Source organism: Larimichthys crocea, chromosome XXII (assembly GCF_000972845.2).
Source record: "Larimichthys crocea isolate SSNF chromosome XXII, L_crocea_2.0, whole genome shotgun sequence".
Lineage (NCBI taxonomy): Eukaryota > Metazoa > Chordata > Actinopteri > Sciaenidae > Larimichthys > Larimichthys crocea.
In genome coordinates, this window is record NC_040032.1 from 13915365 (window position 1) to 13935333 (window position 19969).

A 19969-nucleotide genomic window follows, 5' to 3' on the forward strand; every position below is an offset into this window, starting at 1 on the left:
GAAGGAAACAGCTCTGCAGAGCAAACCTTGATGTGAAATGTCCCTTTAATGACATTTCATGTTGCAGATCTAATGACCACCTTTAAGGCAGACTCGAACACTTGTGTCTCACCGGACCACTGCAGACTTTGATCATAAAAAACAAACTAGATCTTCAGAAGCTCTGATATCTTCACGGACTGAAGATCTCTGAGAGCAGCACACTCAGAGGAGAGCAGGTGGTGTGCTTTTTTTTTTCTCCTTAGCAACAGCTCCTGATTGGCTAGTGACAACACCTTAGACTAGGGCAGTCATCCAATGACATGTGAGGGTGTTGATTGTCTTTCGACCAATTAGCACTCACCAGCTGTTCAAATAATTACTTCTGCCTCAGTGACTGAAGATGCTAAGGAGTCCAATTGTAGCTCATCAGTTTACAGTCATCCCTGGTTCGTCTGTCTGACTTACCTGCAGAGAAGTTTCTAGATTTAATGTTGATAACTGTCTTCACCTGTTCTTGGTCCAGTTGGATGTAGTATGTAGTACCTTTATGTGAAATGGAGGAAACAGACCATTTAAGGCATCTATCACAGATGAACTGACTCCTTTAGCAGCCTCCTCCCATTTCTAGTACAGGTCACATATTCTTGTTAGAGAGTCTGAGACATCCAGAAGAGCCATAAAAATATGATATTAACCTTCCAAACAGTTTTTCTCTGCAGTTTAAAGACTCCTCTTCTGATCTCATGGGGCTAATGGACTACAAATTCTTCCTTACAGTGTCGTAAGATGGTCTTTTTTTTATTTTCCTTGACTCCCTGTCGAATGTTTGATGCCAAACTTGACCATGCCGTCACAATAAAGGTATTTTAATTATTTTAAACAGAGTGCCTTGGAGCTTTCTTGTGTTTTTTTGAGTCCAGGATGTGCTCCTACACAGACGTTTTTGTGTAGGAGCCACGATGAATAATCATCTGTTCATCTCGTGGGGCTAATGAACTACAAACACTTCCTTACATGGTACTTTAAGGATAGTCTTGCATGTATATGTTGTTACTTTTAGGGCACCATTAGCTAAATAATGTATTTGGACCCAAGTTGACCACTAATAGTGATGGAAACTAAGCTTGTACTGTACTGTGAGGTACTTTACATGAATCCAAATTCAATTAATACTACAAAACTAGCAGTGTGAGGGAGCCCAATCCTGTGCAGGCCTACAGAGTCCTGAAAAAAGGTCTACTCTTGACCTTTGAACTACCCAACAGTTCAGCTCCATCTTAACCAGCTAGACTAAAATGTTCTCCACGTCATGTTCATATTTTAATATGGAGGCCTTCAAGTGACTTATTATTCAAGTTGTGTTTGCTGTACACCAAACATAGCCAGAAATATTTTGCAGTCTTTCACGATTTAGTTTTTATCTGTAGCATTTTTAAATTTCTCGTTATTTGACCGTCAGAGAAAGAAAAAAAAAGCATTAACACACTCAACTGTCAAATATGTTCAACTTGCCGTCAGCCCTTACCAAGAATTGCATGTCACCATAGCGATGTCCGTAACAGATCAATTTATTGTTAACAATCACTGTTTTGGTATAGCGTACTTCAGCAAATGGAGTAAAGAAAACACAGATTAAAATAAGGTCTAGCTAACAATCGCAATAAAAAGAAATAAATAGAAAATAATCCGATTAAGGTCTAGTAATTCCATGTTCATATGAATACATAACATCTACAGTATAAGTTAATAAATTGAAGCTACTGTATAAATACATCACCAGCATGCACAATATTGTATTATGGAGAATATTGGAGCAGTTATCATCTTACACTGAAGAAACAGTATAATAGGCAAGTGCATTTCTTGACCAAGAAGAAACTGAAGACAAAGTAAATCCACAAACCTCAAATCTGCTTTTAGAGCTTTTCAACCTAACATTGCATGTGCTCTGTCCACAAATTAGACTTAGTTCACTAATCGAGTCTGTGGTTCCAGGTGCCGTTTCAGAGATCCTACTGATTGTTATGAAGATAGCATAATTGGAGAATAAGGTTGGACTCATGATCAAATCACCACATTTCTTTTTTTTTTCCCTTCGATTTTTAATTTCTGTTGGTTTTTATTTCGCTAGCTAGATTTCCTCGAATCGAATCGAACGTTAAGGAGCCAATAGATGTTGTTATAGTAACGACAATACTGACAATAAGAATTAGGTGTCCAAAAACAGTTAATTTATTTAATAAAGCACATCAGCACATGAGAGGGACAAGCTGCACTAAGTTTACTTCATGAATTTTGTCTTTTTAGTTACAGTAATGACTTGTTTGACTGAGCTGGACACATACCTGACACAAAGCAAACAAAAACATTATTTTATTTTTTTTAAATGTTATCTTCAATAACAGAGACAACCTGCTTTTCACTTCAACGATCATAGTGGTGGTGCAAACTAAAGATGTCGGTGTGTGTTTTTTCGAAGTTGCACGATGAAGTTTTGACACCCCTAACAGCCCGTCTTCATCTCTGTAACCCGTCTTGCTCTCTGTCTGTCTCTCTCTCGCTCGCTCGCTCTCTAAACAAGGCCATGACATTCAAGGTTACTCGTTAATTTTCTTGTTGCTCAAGCATCGGAACTCAATTTCTGAATGCTCCTCCCCTCACCAAATACAATAAGACAGCTCAGCTTCATTTGCGCGATAAGACCAGTCTCTGCCAGTGTGTGGAGGTATCGTTACCCAGTAGTCACACTGTGATGAATGACATACCTCTTGCTTCTAAAGTGGTATTTTGGCAAATGCTGCAGAGGCTACCAAGGAGGGGGTTTCATTCTTTTATTCGTTTGTGTTTTTTTTCTCTTTAATCGATGTTATTACTCAAACTAAAATGGTCTTCCCTCCTCCTGCTTTTTTTTTTTTCTTTTCACTTTTAATTTGTTGAAAAATAAAGAACAGCAGCCGCGTTAGTACCATCGGCTAAATTGGCCGCCGACGTTCCACCACCCGCCCCTCCCCACCCCTCTTTTTTTTTTTTGTAATTTCTAAGAACTTTTTAACTATTATTATTATTTTTTTGTCATCATTTGTGAGCGCGCGTGTTGTGTTGTTTTGGCAGAATGAGGTTTTGGGACTCTTTTTAGTTGTTGCCCTCTCCTCCCTCGTCGTCCTGCTGGTCGCTCGTCCACAGCGTCAAGTTGTCTCGTAGCAGCTGCATGATGAGAGTGGAGTCTTTGTAGGAGTCCTCGTTGAGGGTGTCCAGCTCGGCGATGGCGTCGTCGAAGGCGGTCTTGGCCAGGTGGCACGCTTGCTCTGGGGCGTTCTGGATCTCGTAGTAGAAGACGGAGTAGTTAAGAGCCAGGCCCAGGCGGATGGGATGGGTGGGCTGCATGTGCTCCTTGCTGATCTCGTGGGCCTCGCTGTAGGACTTCTCAGAGGACTCCACCACTGAGGCTCTCTTCTCCCCTGTGGCGACCTCGGCCAGGTAGCGGTAGTAGTCGCCCTTCATCTTCAGGTAGAACACCTTGCTCTCGTGCTGCGTCTCGTTGCAGTTCTTGATCAGGAAGTTGTCGAGGAGATTGAGCACGTCCTGGCAGACAGCCTCCAGCTCCTTCTCGATCTTTTCCCGGTAGGCCCGCACCATCTCGATCTTCTTCTCGTTGCCGTCGGCTGACGTCTTCTGCTCAATGCTGGAGATGACGCGCCAGGATGAACGCCTGGCCCCAACCACGTTCTTGTAGGCCACGGAGAGCAGGTTCCTCTCCTCGTTGGATAGCGCTTCGTTCAGCTCTGTGACCTGAAAGACAAGAAGGAAAGGAAAAATATGCAGACGTTAGGTCTCAGCTGACCACTAAAAGGGCAGCTATAACCTGTAACATGCTAAAAGGTATGACTATTGCAACAATTCAGTCCTTTGTGCACACAATCTACAGCAATCACAAGGCGCTGGACAGCATGACCAGAGGAATACAAAGCTACAGCTCTGTCACAGATGCCTCCGGACAAACTCTACAACACCCAAGGCAACAGTCACTGCATCCAGCGGGGTAAACCACGCCTCCAGCTCACTGACATCAACCTCTGAGGCGACTCCTGATTGGCTGTCCACAGCTCTGAAAGCTGGTTTTGTTTTGTTTGGATAGGCCTGTGTCTGGCTGGAGGATTTAATCCTTTATACCCCACTGGAACTGTGCAGCAGAGGCATCTTTACAGACCTTTTCTGGGTATAAAGCCTGTTGTTACGTTCCCTTTTTTCCAGCACAGAATTCAGTTGCGTGAGCAGACCAAAGCACGGGGGGCCCCGGCCGATCACATGGAACAAGTCCTCACAATGCCTTTACTGAACGCTATATTGGTCACCATAAAACTACATTCTGGGTTTAAAACGGAGGGGGTTGGGCTGATGTACTGGAACATGGAGCTGCTAAAGAAACTTACTACTACATTAAGTCAGCATTTACAAACTCAACATTGTCTGTGTGAATAAGTTTAAGCATGTAGCACTGTAGTGACAAGTCTAACATCAGCATGCTAACCAGGGCACATTGGCAATGCTAACATGCTGATGTTTAACAGGTACCATGTTCGCCATGTTCGCCATCGTAGTTTAGCACGGTAACATTTGCCAATTGGCGGTTAACACAAAGACTGAGCCGAGGCTGATGGGAATGTTAGTTTTACAGGTGTTGGGTCGTAAACCAACCAACTAACCAGGTTTGTCAAAGTTATTACAATTCATATCAAAATGGACATAAATGTCTGTAGCAAATCCAGCAATCAAACTGCTGTGGAGGCAGTCCCATGGTGGCACAAGAGCAAAAGTAATTAGGATTCAGCATCTGGAAACAATGAATGCCAAATTTGTGCCAATTTATTCAGTAGATTCTGAAATATTTAAGAATATAACATGAAACTATGACCTGCTGGTGGTGTTAAATGGCTAGTAAAGGAATCGCCAAAGTGTTTTGGATTCATCCTCAGGGGAACATGAATATCTTAAAGTGGTGGACTGACGACGGCAGTGTGGCTAAAAATAATACTTTTTTTTAATCTTTTCGGGTAGATCTCTTAATCTCATTTTGTAAAATCATAACAAGACAAATCCTGATGGTTGTACTGCACGGCAGAGCCTCAGTGCCTTGCTCAAGGACAGAGCAGCTCAAACCTGTGACCACTGAGGTGCGTCGCAGTCACTATGAGTCAGCAGCTGTGTCACTCTGCTTTGGTTTGACTACCGTAACACACTTTAGCTGCTTATCCCTGTTCTGGTTGTTACTACAGTCTCTGTTCATGCAAACATATGACTAATCATTTGTTCATCTGATGAACTCATTCGCAGCATACATACAAAGTCCTTATAAGCATCTATTCGCCTCTTCCAAGCCGAGTGATGCGTAAAGCAGCAATCACAGTTCAATGCAACGCGGACACATCCATCTTCTTTAATAACATTACTTGAACTGTAAAAAAAAAAGGGAGGGAGGGAGGGAGTGGATGGCAAAGAGGAATCAGTGATGCAATCTCCTGTTTCCATGGCGACCACAAAAACCTGCTTTGTTTGTGAGAGCCATACTGTGTGGCTGCGCCCGGAGACGCTGGCCACAAGCTTCTAATTGCGAGGCTGCTGACACGGCTGATGGTATGGAGAAAGCTGCAGCGCAGTGGGTGGAGACACAGCGATTTCATATATCACACCTTTCGACTGACTCACACGACGGGAGTTGGCCCTGGCAATGTCATATCTAAGGCTCGCTATAGGATACAAATGACTGAGAAGGGAACGGCTCCAAAAACCTACAGAGCAACCTTTTCACTTCAATCACAATGCGACCTTTGAAATGGCATGCAGTGCCTGAGGATGGTGATGCTTTGTTCATTCCTCTCAATGAAGATATTTCAGTCTCTGAAGGTGAGGGAAGTGTTCAAAATGGAGATGGCTCATCTTCTTTGCTTTATACTGGAGATTCATGCTGCCCAGAAGATGAACCATCTCCATTTTGAACGCTTCCCTCACCTTCAGATATTGAAATATCTACACCGAGGGGTTGCCATAAAATCTTGGCACCAGTAGACAAATTTTCTTCCATGTACTCAGTGAATTATATTGGCACAGATAAATGTTGTGCCCATACCCGTGGTTGCCAGGCGTGCCAAATAGTTGTAAAAGTAAAAGAGATTCCCATCAGCCTTTGCTGCACTTTCTGTTATGTGCCAATTAGCAAATGTTGGCAAGCTAAACTATGACGTATGTATGTGCACGACACACTCGCACATTGACAAACATGGCGGAAGGCCGAGCTGATACGCCGGGCAGCGAGGAGCTCTTTCCTCACGCTCCGCCCGCCAATCAGACACTCAGATTGGACAGCCTGAAATATCTCCGAAGCAGAGAACATCCAGGTGGATTCACGGACTAAACTGAGTCCGACTCGCAATTTACTGCGCAAAATATAATGTCTGACTTTGTGTATTTCATGTACCAGCTTCTAAATCTGAGTCCGACTCGCAATTTACTGCGCAAAATATAATGACACGAAGAAGTTTCATTTGATTTGTGTCCGATGATTAGACAGAGTGAGAGACAGACAGACAACAATAACAGAGAGCGAGCACCGGCCTCAATAAAGCTGTAAATCAGCGAAATAAAAAGTTATTTCCTGCTTGTTTCACAGCAGCCATGCCCACCACCAGCTTAACAACCTAACAGAGCTGCAGATGACCAGAAGATGAACCCTTTTGCTCTAAAACCAGTACTAAACCAAACATTTAAAGATTACTATGAAATTTACTGCACAACAGTATCTCATGGCAGTTTTCCTCTGGCGCCACCCTAAAGCTAAATGATCAAAGTGGTCCAAAAGGTAAATCATGGCCAGAAAAAGTTCAAGTTTTAAGCTCCCCAAAGGAAGCACCCCTTTAATTTGTTAAATTTGTGTGCCTTGTTTTGTGGTGCAGCCTCTTAATATGAACATGAACAGGGCCACCAGTAGGACTGTAGGTATTTGTGCTTGCTCTCTAAGGAGTGTCTCAACGCAAGACGTCGTAAAAATTTACAACTGACATAAATATAATGACCCCTGTACCGGAAGAGTATGAAGACAGACAAACAGTAAAAGACATCCGTTGCGTAATGATCCCACTTAGAAGCACAAGTCACCCTCACCCCCCCCAACTAGTCATTGCTCAAGCGCAACCTCAGCTCTATACCATAGACCATTAATTTACAATTAGCCTAAACAAGTATAGAAAGAGTGCCACAGGCGGAGTAGGTCAGTGCTGGAGCAACAGAGTGGTCAGAAAAACAAGGCCTAAATAGCACGTCTGTAAAAACATGGCAGCCTTTGTTTCAGAAGGCTGCAGGGCGAGCAGAAAGCCCTGACGGAAGCTGTGGTGCGCCGATGACAATAGAGCTCTGTCTACCCATAAAGCTCATCAATCGCGCCTGCTCTCTCGTGACTCATCCTTGCACAAGGCAGTCAAACTTCCAAAAACAACTGAGTGTTAATGCAAACAAAAGGCCGGGCAGGATGATCAATAATTTCCTCTTTGACAACTCTCTGCATGGCCATTAATCCACAGGAGGAACACAGTAAGAGCTGTAGAGTTGGGATGTGTTGGGCCTAAAGTAAAGGCTGGGTTAGACCTCACTGCTCGCCTGGCCTTACATTTCCATTTAGTGGATCACAGTCCACATAAAGAAGGCTTGCCACAGTCCCACAGCTCCACATTTCCTCCTGTTCCACGCTTTCCTTCTGTCCTTTCCTTGCTCATTTGCTCTCACTCCCCGGTCGATCCTAACCTGATGCGACAACCCTCCCCGCCGACCCTCTTTCAGGCAGCGGAGCACAAAAGGCGCCGTGGACTACCTGACGTCACTGGCGGTGTGAATAGGGCTAGAGCCCGGCGCTTAGGAAAAGGGGGATGTAAGCCGGTGTGTGTGTGTGTGTGTGTGGGTGTGGAAGAGGGAGCTTCGAGTGGCTCTTTGTTGCTACGCTACCACGTATGACAGTAGCTTTTTTTCCCTGTGATTACAGCTGATGTGCATAGCCGAAAATAAGACACGTAGAGGGGATGATCACTGAAAAGGAATGAGAAAGATGTGTAGACCTAATTAGGCTGCTGGACTTGGTATGGAGAGAGAGGGGGACACGACAGGAACAGGCAAAAGCAAAAGTAAAACCGTAAAGCCCTGTTGCATGCTGGTTCATGTGTCAGATGTTTCTGTGAGGAAGTAATAACTCACACTTTTGTGAGTGCTTCAGAGGTCAAATGTGGGTTATGACAACGCCTTCTAATTCACATCTATGATAGAAAATATAATAATTATTGATTTAAAATTGACGTTACCTGCTGTAGAACAACGACTAAGTCAGACTAATGGATAAAAACAAGTGATCATGTTGTGTTTTCTTTAAATTCCTCAGTTAGTTGTTAGTTAGTTGTGTTACGATGACCCTAATATTATTGTGTAATTGCATTACTAATACTTTGTCACAGAGCGTGTATGACACACGATTCACACTCATGTTTTTTAGGTGGGTCCATCTTCTTGTTCATACTTTCCGGGTCTGTAATAATCCTGTACACTCATTCAGGGCCATGAAATCCCCAACAAACAACACTCATCGTGCTGCTGAAGCAATAAAGGTGACAACTTCCAACCAATTCTTCAACAAACATGAGCTAAGAAGATGAAACAAGAACAGAGAGAATATTCTTAAGACCCGATCTTAAGATGGTGGAACGGTGTCCTCGTTTTCCCCCAGAGTTCCTGCTGACCACGCTAGTTTCGCTTAGAAATCATTACCGTGCTGCTACAGACCATTTTATAATTATTCAACATCTGTAGGTACTGGATAATATCTGAAGCAACGTGACCACACTGGATAATGCCAGAAACTGCTGTCATGCTTCATATTAATAATCCTATGAATCTCAGAAAATGTTTGATTACGTGGGTGTTCCGGCCAAAATTTAAAGGGGAAAAATGAAAGGTACTGTTGATGGTCACGTTGCTTCAGATATTGGTGAGACGGATGAAATATGATACAGGAAGTATAGTTTGTCTATTGCACATGGAGGCTGTTTAGATAGATAGATTTCACAGCTCCTGAAAGTTATCACAATGACGAGGATTTTCTCTCGTGACAACCACATAACAGACAAACTAATCTACAAATGTGTACTTGAATGTTTTTATTTGGCCACCGCAGTGCTACTTAAAGGCGCCCTGTGCAATTTTTGACCACTAGTAGCGCTGTAGAGTAATGTTTTTATATAAAGTAGATTTTAAAATGGATTTGTAAATGTTTAATGAGGAAGGAAATTAACTTAAGATGTTTGTTAGAACCTTTAATAAAAATTACTATGGCTTTATTGAAAACTCGATTCTGGTTGGTCAGTTAAAGCTGTATATAGTCTGTTATTTCTGTATAGCAGACCACTTCGATGTATAAAACGACTGTTGCTATCGGCGCAGTTGTGATCGTAGCCTCTGGAGAACCACATCGGATGCAAAAAATCATTTTTAAAACTTTGTTTTGTGTCGAATTATCTTAGCTCAGCTTTGTGTTACGTACAACAAGCTGCCCATTGACAATCTAAGACCTTTCCGATTCATGTCGGGGTTATTCATGTCATCTTACCTAGCTGTGGCTTGGAGGTAGAGCGGGTCGTCCACTAATCAGAAGATCCCCGGTCCGATCCTCTCCAGTCTACGTGCCGAAGTGTTATCCCGCACATACTGAACCCCGAATTGCTCCCATTGGCCAAACTGATGAGAACTTGGCACCTTGCATGGCAGCCAATACCATCAGTGTATGAATGTGTGTGAATGGGTGAATGAGATACGTACTGTAAAAGCGCTTTAAGTGATCGGAAGACTAGAAAGGAGCTATATGAGTACAGTCCATTAACCATTTGATAAGCTGACACATGTACGACTCTGCAAGATGATTGTAAAATTCATAAATGAAAATATCTATACAAGAAAATCCAAATAAGATTTTTGGTGTGCGGGATAACACTGTGTAATTTGGTAGCAATACATACAGGAGACAACACTGAGAAGAGAAACGTGAAAAAGAAGTCTGTACACCACAACGAGAACGTGTTTTCAGCACCCAGAAAGGAATTACAGGAATACTCTCTTCTTATTCCTTATTTAGCCTTTTTCCTTTTCTTTGTAACTACATTACAACAGCACGTTACAGAACGATGTATCACTGCGATGCCTTTAAATTCCCTAACGCTTGTTAACCATGACTAAGCAAAAGCAAAAGTAGATATCTTAGCAACTGGATAATGCTATTTGATGATAAGGTAAGATGAACTGGGAGGGGAGCATCACTCATTTCTGCACGTATCGCTGCAAATGTAAGTCTTGAAACAAACGATGATGATTACAGTGTGCGTAGGAAGGAAGGGTGGGCGTTTCTCGTAGTGCCTCTGTGACTCACCACAGAGTCAAGACTCATTTCGGGACATCCTGAAATGTCCTGAGATGACACTGGCTGCATCAATAATTGGATTGAGGTTCAGGAGTACTTGAGAAATAAAGAACGATAAGTTTGATGCTTTCTATGCCCCCCGGGACAAAAGCTCCAAAATGAGGATGATAGATGAGGATGAACTAGAAAACAGGAAACGGTGACAGAGAGACATTTTCTGGGGCTATAACCCTATTTCCTACTTAAGTAGCAATCAGAATCTGAAATAAGCTCATTATAAAAAAAAAAAACATACTGTTCCATTCACACCAAGGGCACATTTTGAGATCTCATTTGATCATGTGCTCCTCCCACAAGATGCATCACCCCACTCACACCCACTCCCTGTGAAATTAATTCTGAAATCATGAAGAAAATAAATCCTGATCATTCCCGCACACAGCAGCGTTTTCTATTTAAAGTGTTTCCTGCAGTAGAAAAGAAGACACAGGTAGGATTTTTGATTGAAGCTGAGAGAACTCAAAGTGGATTAAAAAAAATAAATAATGCGGATTCAACTCCCCGTTTCTTTTACCGGGTTGTGTCGTTACCCGTAGCAACAGACAACCGGACGCTGGAGGTGTCAGATTGGGAAATTTTAATCAACGTTATTGAGTGTGACCGCCGACATGAGTAACTGGCACGCCGTTTGGTTTATTTCAGCATTCGGTGGCATATAGTTGCTGCATTTACAGCACATGGATAGTTAAGTCCAATAACAGCCTGTCATATTTTCATATATTGACAGGGCAATCAGTCCCGTCTGCCCTCGAGCAAGTAAATTCTGCACCTTCAACATTTCTCTTGGGACCTGAAGAACCTGCAGGATCACTCACTAATGATACCATATAGATAACTTTGCTTATCTGTGGTTACACACACGGGAAACTCAACGTGTTATCGTCTCATCTTAAATTATTCGAATGCATGCAGGCTGATAATTGGCTCTTCTGTTACTCCCTGAGATTTACAGACATATAGACACTTATTTCTCTATCTAACGCAGCAAACATTATATAGTACAGTCAGTCTATATATATATATATTAGATACATTCTGTGCATGGAGCAGCTGCAGCACAATGCATTCGTTATTACATTGAACGGACGTCCATCCATGGGAGAATAATGCATCCAGTTCATTAAGTGTGATGGAAGCCTTGGCTCTCTGTGCCATGCACTTCCTAAGACAAAGGAGTAAGCTCTCCGATAGGGTGTGTGTGTGTGTGTGTGTACGTCAAAGCTAGGAAAAAACCAGCATGAATCAGCAGTTATACCAGCTATGACTGAATCAGTCCAACTCCTATATGAATATATAAGATTTGGCTTCTTGTATCTGTGTTTTACACGTAAATGTGACCATATCTGAGGGTTGGAACGTAGAAGAGCTGGTGAATGATGGGACATAGACCAAGACAGAAACTGCTCTTAGCTAGATTGTCAAACCAACATCTGTGGTTGATCTGAGTGGAGCAACGGCAATCATCCAAAATGGTTTCTTGACCCTCATCCCAACCAGGATCGTCGGTGAACTGCACTCTTCTGGTGAACAGGAGCTACTGTTACTTGTATGACTTGGCGAGACGAGAAACTGAGAAACCCCGAAATGAGACCCTCCTGTAGCTACTTTACATAATCTAATTCTGTGTAACTCTGTGGCTCTTCAGTCGTTTGCATTGCGCCACAGGCTGAAGTCTCTGTGGACCGTTACGCTCGGGGATTAGCTTGTGAAAGCGGTCCCGATTGAATCAGGCCAAACCAGGGTTGAACGCGCGGTTCAATAAAGCGCATCATACCCGGGTTTGTATGGAAAGCGTAGCAGGGGCTTGTGTAGCTCGCAAACAGCGTTTGAGTTTAAGGGAAGAACCTGAACTTTTGTGAATATTTCATGCGCTTGGTTTGAAGTCACTGTTACGCTCTTTTAGGAAACTGATGAAAAACATTTGTCTAAAAACACACTAAATGCATTTGTTACATTAAAACCAGCGTATTGATTTGCGTTTATGAGGTCAGCCTTTGAGAATGAATCATTACTCTATCAAAGGGCTGGGGCACTGTGCCCATGTGGCTACTATGATGTAATAGTCTCATTAGATATGCATACTGTAGTACTGAGATCTATTTTTTTACATTAATATTCAATATTCACTGTAATTCTCCAAAATGACGGCCAGTGGTCAACATGTACTTACTTACAGAGGTGGCATTTTGTATACAGTACCACTTTAAATATAGAAATATTGTATCCCAAGTCTTATAGGTGTAGTTATGCAAGTTAAATGGGGAATATGTCCAAAAGCTGGACATGGACATCAAGGGCATCTCTTTGTTTATCCTTAATACTTTTGAGCTGCTAAAAAAAGTACCAAATATTTAAAGGCGCTAACATTTATCACATTATACGGGCATAAACCTCACATTTCTCTCAGATATTTTTGTGAATATCTTTGTTCAATTTATTGAACAACTAAAAAACACGCGGCCCATGAGGCTTTTATCTGCAAGGTATTTCATTTTTGGATTCTGCACAACTGTATGACACTTGAAAAAAATGATTTGCAGGCAGCTCGGTCGGCGTCTCTGATCGGTTAATGATCACTCATAGCCGTCCCCGCGTGACAGAAAGAGGACGAGCAGGATTTAAGGCTGCTCTCAAACCTGTAATGTCACACGTGGCTCTTGAAAAATGAAAACCCGAGAGACCTGCTGGTGACTCTCTGCTGCAAGGTGCAAAAAGTCAGACAAATATTGCTGTAAAAACATAGAAAGGCATGCCATCCTGACGTTATAATCTCCTATAAGCCAGTGATCCATTAACGTTGATTTTACTCGGAGGCCTGGCTCCCGAATCTAAAAGGCGTTACAGCCCTCCTGAGGATGGATGCAGTGTCGTTTTCCGCCATCCTGGTTATTTGGTTCCGTTGCCACCGGGGCGGTAACCATGTCTGCAGTGGCAAGGGATTCCCCTCAAATGATGGGCGAGGCAGCAGACACACCCCAGTGCCGTTGCCCAGTGCTGCAGAGAGACTGGCTGGGTGAGGGGCAGCTCTCTCCTCTGACTCGGCATAAATCGGGAAAAGGGGTGGAGCTCGGCACCCCCCCCTCCTCCTCTGGCATTACCACTACACTACGGCCTACGACACTATGGTCCTAGAGAGCGGCGGCACACAGCGTGGCCTTTAAAACACGCTGACAGATTAACTTGTTGACTCTTGGAGTTGAAGCTGATGTAGAAAATGTAGCTTCTAGTAATCCTGGCTTCTCTAGCATGGGCCTGGGGGGGCACACGCTGGAGGTAGGAAGGGTCATTTTTGGAGGAAAAAATAAGAAATATGAATCCAAAAAGGTTCTAGTTTGTCAATATTAGAGTAAAGGATGCTTAAAATGTCACAATAAGAGCTGCTGCACAGGTATCACGGCCATAAATTCAAATAAAAGGAGAGCAGGCCCTCTCACACAGCAAATCATCCATCGACTTCACCTGCCCATTCCTCTATGGTCTTATTATTGTGCAGACAGTGCTCATATGTATAGATATAGATATATATATAGAGAGAGAGAGTGAGAGAGATGCAGCCTTTGTGAAGCTGTGATAAAACGCTGCCTATGAAATGGTGCACTACGGGTGGGCCTGTGCTGCATCTTGGCAGATGCTGCGGCACGCCTCTGTGTGGGGGAACCTGCTGGAAGAGAGGTCGAGGACGCAGGGATGCGGTTGCTACGGAGCACAGCATCGATTAACATGGTGATGGTAGTGATGGTGATGGTGAAGAAAGATCATGGCTACACTTTGCACACACACACACACACACATACACAAAATGCTGCAATATGACATCTCACAGAGCTTTCTGGAACAAAAAAAAAAAAAAAAAAAAGCTGTCCGTCCACCAACACCCACGTCTGAGAGGTGAATTCGTATTTTGTGCGCTGCTTCTGCGCAAATCGATTGCGATCAACCTTCAGCCAACATTGCTCTCCCTCTTTTATAATGCGCCAAACGCGTGCGTGCACCAGGGATGAACATGGTGTCTTTGCACGTTATTAATAATAGTGATCTTGCACATTTAAAAAAAAAAGGATGCATCATTATTTCAAGCATCAGCCTCACACACACACACTCCCCTCCACCACCATCATCATCATCATCATCATCATGGTACCACCTAAAAGCTCCGTCCTCTGCGCATCTTTCGACGGTGGGGTTTAAAAAAAAAAAAACATTTAAATGTGACATAATGCTTTATAATAACCGAGTTATGTGCTTTCTTTTCTTTTTAAATTCAATACAGAAAAAGGAGCTGTGTCAAAAAAAAAAAAAAAAAAAAAAGGCACCGCCCCAAGATCAAACGCTCCGCATTTCAGACAACCGCAGCACACCGCCGGTGAAACCCTCAAAGAATGACCGATTTGGAGCGCACCTCACCGCGTCAAAATGGTGTCACGAATACCCCCCCTCTCCTCCCTTTACCACCCCAGTCATGAAATGTGAACATAGGCTTTTTAAACGGGGCCTTTGCATGCAGCAGTTTTGCTCGGGGAAAAAAAAAAAAAAAAAAAATGATGTTAACCAAATCTTATTACAGCACGCTCGTATGGCGCTCACAATGACGCCTTTCTTAGAAAAGCAGCCTTTTAATCATAAGTTTCATACACCAATTTTGCGTCAGCTTTATCCGCTTAAAGTCCAAAATGTGCCCCCCTAAACACTGAGGCACAGTCTGTGCGTATTACAAGCTCCCCTCTCTCTCCTGCTAGGCTTGGTTAGCTGTAACACACACACACACACACACACACACCAAAGAGGCTCTTTCTCTCTCCACAAAAAAAAAAGGAAAAAAAAGCAATGATCCTAAAGAGAAAGGTCATTACAGAGGAAGTCTACTTACCGATTTCATGGCAGCTGCCATATCATCATACCTCTCCGCCTGCTCGGCCAGCCTGGCTTTCTGCACCAGTTGCTCACGGTCTACCATTTTTAGTTGTGTAAGTGTGTGTGTTGCTGTCCTGCGGTGTTTTTAGGTTGTTGTTTTTTTTAGCTTTTTTTTTTTTTGTTCTTTTTTTTTTTTAATTTCTTTTTAAATATGAATGTTTTAAAATGCAGAGTTATCGACGCCGGGTCCTCTCGCTGCAGCTGCTGCCTGCTGTCTGTGTGCCTGCCTGCCTGCCTGACGGGACACCCCTCCCCCCTCCGAGCACTTTCCCTCGGTTGTGTCACCACCCAAAAAGGCGTGTCTTCTACAGAGTGATGTAACGACCCTGGCAGGGGCCAGAAGACAGTACGAGCCTATTGCCCCACTGTCAGGAGGCTGTGTAGGGTTCATACAGCAGCAAGAAACGGGGAGGGTTTGCACTGAATTGTTCTAGCGCACTTTCCAAGTATGCCAAATGCGAAGCTTGACTTGCAAACCATATGCCAAATGTCCTAAAGCCTCCAGACCCCCATGGGCCTGAGTATGCACCACTAAAGCACTATACGAATGGCTACCCTGTCATTTCATATGATCTAATCCAGTGGTTCTTAACCTTGTTGGAGGTACCGAACCCCACCAGTTTCATATGCTCATTCACCGAACCCTTCTTTAGTAAAAAATAAAATATGATTTTTTTACTGGTGCACAAAATGAACCGTGCATTAACATCACCTTGTTCAAATAACAAAACCAACACAGTGCATGAACTCACAACAACTTACCTCAGTGTGACTTCTGCTGTTGCCTTTGAGAGACCAGTTCAGATATGCGTGGCTTCACCTTGGCAAGTGCCAGTCTCATGTCATTTTCACAGCAAAGTCTGTTCCTTTTCTTAGTTTTTACGTCCAGCATCCTCGAAAACGATTGCTCACAAAGATATGTTGTAACAAATGGAACCCCTGAGACCGACTCACCGAACCCCTAGGGTTCGATCGAACCCAGGTTAAGAACCACTGATCTAATGCTTGCATGAAATCATTTTTTGGATTAGTACACACTAAAGTTGTCATCCTGGATGAGAGGTGAAACGTCTGTGGTATGGTGATCACCTGCCAAATGCAAAGTTGACTACCAACCGCCCCCCATCGGCCACTCCAAAGGCCTCAGTATGCTCACACTGTTGATTATCCCCATTTAATTCTAGATTACCACACACTAAACTTGTATTAGAGAACCAAAGAAGCTGCTTGGATGAGAGGTGAAACGTCTTCTACGTCGATCTACAACCAGGGTCCGGTGTCCCCAGATTGAACTGTTTTCATAAGGATGTTTTCCTATCACACTTTTCCAAGTATGCCAAATGCAAAGCTACCAATCATGCAAATACGCCACATATCCCGGGCCTCCAGACCCCCATGGGTCACTCCAAAGGCCTGAGTATGCACCACTAATGCACAAAACAAACCATGCTTGCATTCTTGATAATCCTCTACAACCAAGTCCAGACACCCCAGATTTAACTCTTCTCAAAGAAACAGTGGAAGGATTATAATATATTATATTAGATTACACTTTATTCATCCCACAACGGGGAAATTTACTTGTTACAGCAGCAGAGTGTGATATACACTATAGAATTAAAATAGAAAGGGCAAAACACAGTGAACAGACAGAAGTATCTTATAACCTATGCAATAAACAAACAACAAACAAGTACTGAAGGTAAAAGTGGCATGATATAAATAATATTGTAGGTAAAGTAACATATGATATGAAAATATAAATAAAACTACCAATCGGGCAAATGTGCCAAATGTTCTGGGCCTCTGAGACCCTCATGGGCCACTCCAAAGGCCTGGTATTGACTTCAGGAGTATAAAAGGGACCTGATCTCGTGATCCCGTCCCAAAGAGGGGCAATGTGTCCCAATCTGGCCTTCATTACTTCATATGACACTGTACACACTGATCTTTCAACTTCAGGAGTATGCAATACTAAAACACAACAAGAACCAATGTAAAAATAGGCTACCTGAGCTCATGACCTCGTCCTGAAGAAGTGTGTCAAAATCTGGCCTTCATGACTTCTCATTCTTACATTGTTGATAATACTCAATTAATTTCAGATTACCACACACTAAACTTCGTCATGTAATGTTACAGCTTTGTAAAACTGGACACCATGCAAAGAGAGAGGGCGATAATAGGAGCCCAGCAGCTCATTTCTACCCATGGGCCAAGAGGTAATACCGTTTAAGTAGCCCAACCCTGAGTGAAATAAAGGCTGTGCAGAATGGCACAAGATGTTCTCACCTCCTGCAACATACTGTAATGTGCTGTTTGCAGAAGATAAAATCTTCCTATCGGGAAATAATTAACATTTCACGTGAAACTTCTTTAAAGCAGTGAACCAGGAGAGGCCTTATGTGCAGTTCCTGTATCTTTTAGTAGTGACAAGCTCTAGAAACAAACAAATGTTCAATGTTCAACATCTGTAACAGGTAATATTTCAGTCAGAATACATGTTTTACCTGTCATTTTCATAATAATACCCAAGGAAATATATCTATCTAATATTATGTTCTCAGGTGTGATTGGCTGAGTCACCGTCAAAGCCTTTGCAGATAAAGAAAAGACACACCCGTGACCATAAAACTGTTCATATCTTATGCTTGACGTGACTGCAGTATTATTGCTCGGCAGTCGAGAAGCAGAACAACAAGCCTATTATAGTTTAAAAGCTAAAGATTCATAATTTATCATCACAGTTACAATATTTATTTCTTAAATAAGGAGTATGGATGCTGTATTTTTAATATTAATGTGAAATAACAGAATATGGTTTTGGTCTCATACTGTTATGATTTGTTTCTAATCATGGATACGTCACCTGTTAATATTTCTGTTGATTTCTGTGATTGTAGGCAGACTAATAACACTGATATGCTGAGTCATTTTATCATGAGTCATCAAATACGCCCTCTTATCCGGGCCATTATGTTTCCCCCCCTGTCTATGTAGACACTCGATGTTATTGAAATTGATCAATCAGCTCCAACTTGAGGCTGGCAGACGGTCGAAAGCCATTTTATCTTTTTTATATTCGTTTAGGCTGACTACATTCACACTAGCTGTGCAGTTTGGCCGCTCTGGACTACTGTAGAAACATCACGGTTCACCGGGCATACAGATTGGAAGATGACTCGTGACGTCTGATGATATATAAGGATCCTTCTAAGGTAGCAGATACACTTTTATCTATACAAAGGTTATATGTTATAGTGTTGTGTTTCCTGTTTTATTTTGTAATTCTCGTCTCTTCGCCGTGTCTTTTGTTACTTGACTTCCTACCTTTGTGTTTCCCACCACTTTGATTATTGGCTCCTCCCTGAGCAGTTTCACCTGTCCCTCCTAGTCGTCTGTCTTGTGTATTTATTGTGTTCCTTTGTGTCTTTTGTTAGGTAGTGCTGTGTTCTGTTCCTCCGTCCTGATGTTCTCTTACTCCTGTTTTTTTTTATTCCTGTTCTGGACTTCTGTAGTTTGGATTTGGATTTAGGATTCATGGCCTTTGTTTTTACCCGGACTTCTGAACTCTGCTAAATTATACTCAAGTATAATTTGACTAACAAGAATAAAGTTTTTCAGAGTGTATGAAACCCCTAACTGCAAATAAGTTTTAGAAATCTATCTATCTATCTGTGAATTTCTATATGATGTTTAATATTTACCAGTTTTTGGCCTTTTTAAAGGTCGAGTGTGTAAGATTTACATGGGCTCTATTTACAGACTATGACAGAAATTGAATATAATATGGATAATTGTGTTTTCATTTGCATATAATCACATGAAAATAAGAATATATCTGATATCTGATGCCACAGATCCTTTTACATGGAGCTCAACCATGTTTCTACAATAACCCTGAATGGACAAACTAAACACTGGCTCTCAATTGTGCCTACTGTGTTTTTCACACGTTTCTTGCTGTAATCGCCAACTACACCGCTAGATGCCGTTAAATCCTAAACACTGGTCCTTTTAAGAGCTCTAAGATAAAACAGAGAATTTAAAACCAGAGTGAAATGTAACTTTGGAAAGAAAAGAAAATTTAATGCATCATCAATATTAGGCACCGTTGCGTATTTCTATACAGAAGCTGTATTTAGTCAGGTAAGGCCGTTAGTTTATTGTGGCTAATGTCAGCAAGTTTAGACAGACACTGCTGTGTAACTGACATTTCTGAGTCAAGCTGAGTTTGCTGGTTTTATTCTTCTATTGCTTCACTGTTATCCTGTAATTATCACGTCTAGCCACAGGGGTCACTGTTAGCTGCATAAAATCAGTGTGCTGTTGTCCAAACTGGGTGCAGTCACTTAGTTTAATTGTATTATATGATTTATCAGCTACACAGATCAAATAAATTGTGTCATTTTACTACATTAAATGGACTGACTAAGCTAAAATCATGTATCAGCTCGACTTGTAGCTTGTTTCTATGATCTACAAATAGTAAATGACCAATGGAAGGAAATTTAAACTTTAAATCTCATCCTCCCTCGTGCAAATGAAGACATCTTGTTTTGCATTCGTCATATT

The 19969-nt window shown here is 42.3% G+C and overlaps 1 protein-coding gene across 1 annotated transcript; it reads right to left on the minus strand.

The window, feature by feature from the left end:
- Positions 1–1532: 1532 nt before the first annotated feature.
- On the minus strand, positions 1533–15683 carry ywhag1 (3-monooxygenase/tryptophan 5-monooxygenase activation protein, gamma polypeptide 1). The gene is made up of 2 exons (XM_019254377.2): positions 15351–15683; positions 1533–3771 (listed from the first exon to the last, which is right to left on the minus strand). Exons 1-2 carry the CDS (start codon positions 15435–15437, stop codon positions 3115–3117), a joined length of 744 nt encoding a protein of 247 aa, XP_019109922.1. The 5' UTR covers positions 15438–15683; the 3' UTR covers positions 1533–3114.
- Between the last annotated feature and the right edge of the window lie 4286 nt (positions 15684–19969).

What these genes read in the sequence shown, in the direction of transcription:
- ywhag1 (XM_019254377.2), bottom strand. Translation starts at nt 15,437, where the DNA reads ATGGTAGACCGTGAGCAACTGGTGCAGAAAGCCAGGCTGGCCGAGCAG. An exon ending in TGGCAGCTGCCATGAAATCG is followed by an intron (nt 3,772 to 15,350) that starts GTAAGTAGACTT and finishes CTTGTCTTTCAG; the next exon opens with GTCACAGAGCTGAACGAAGC.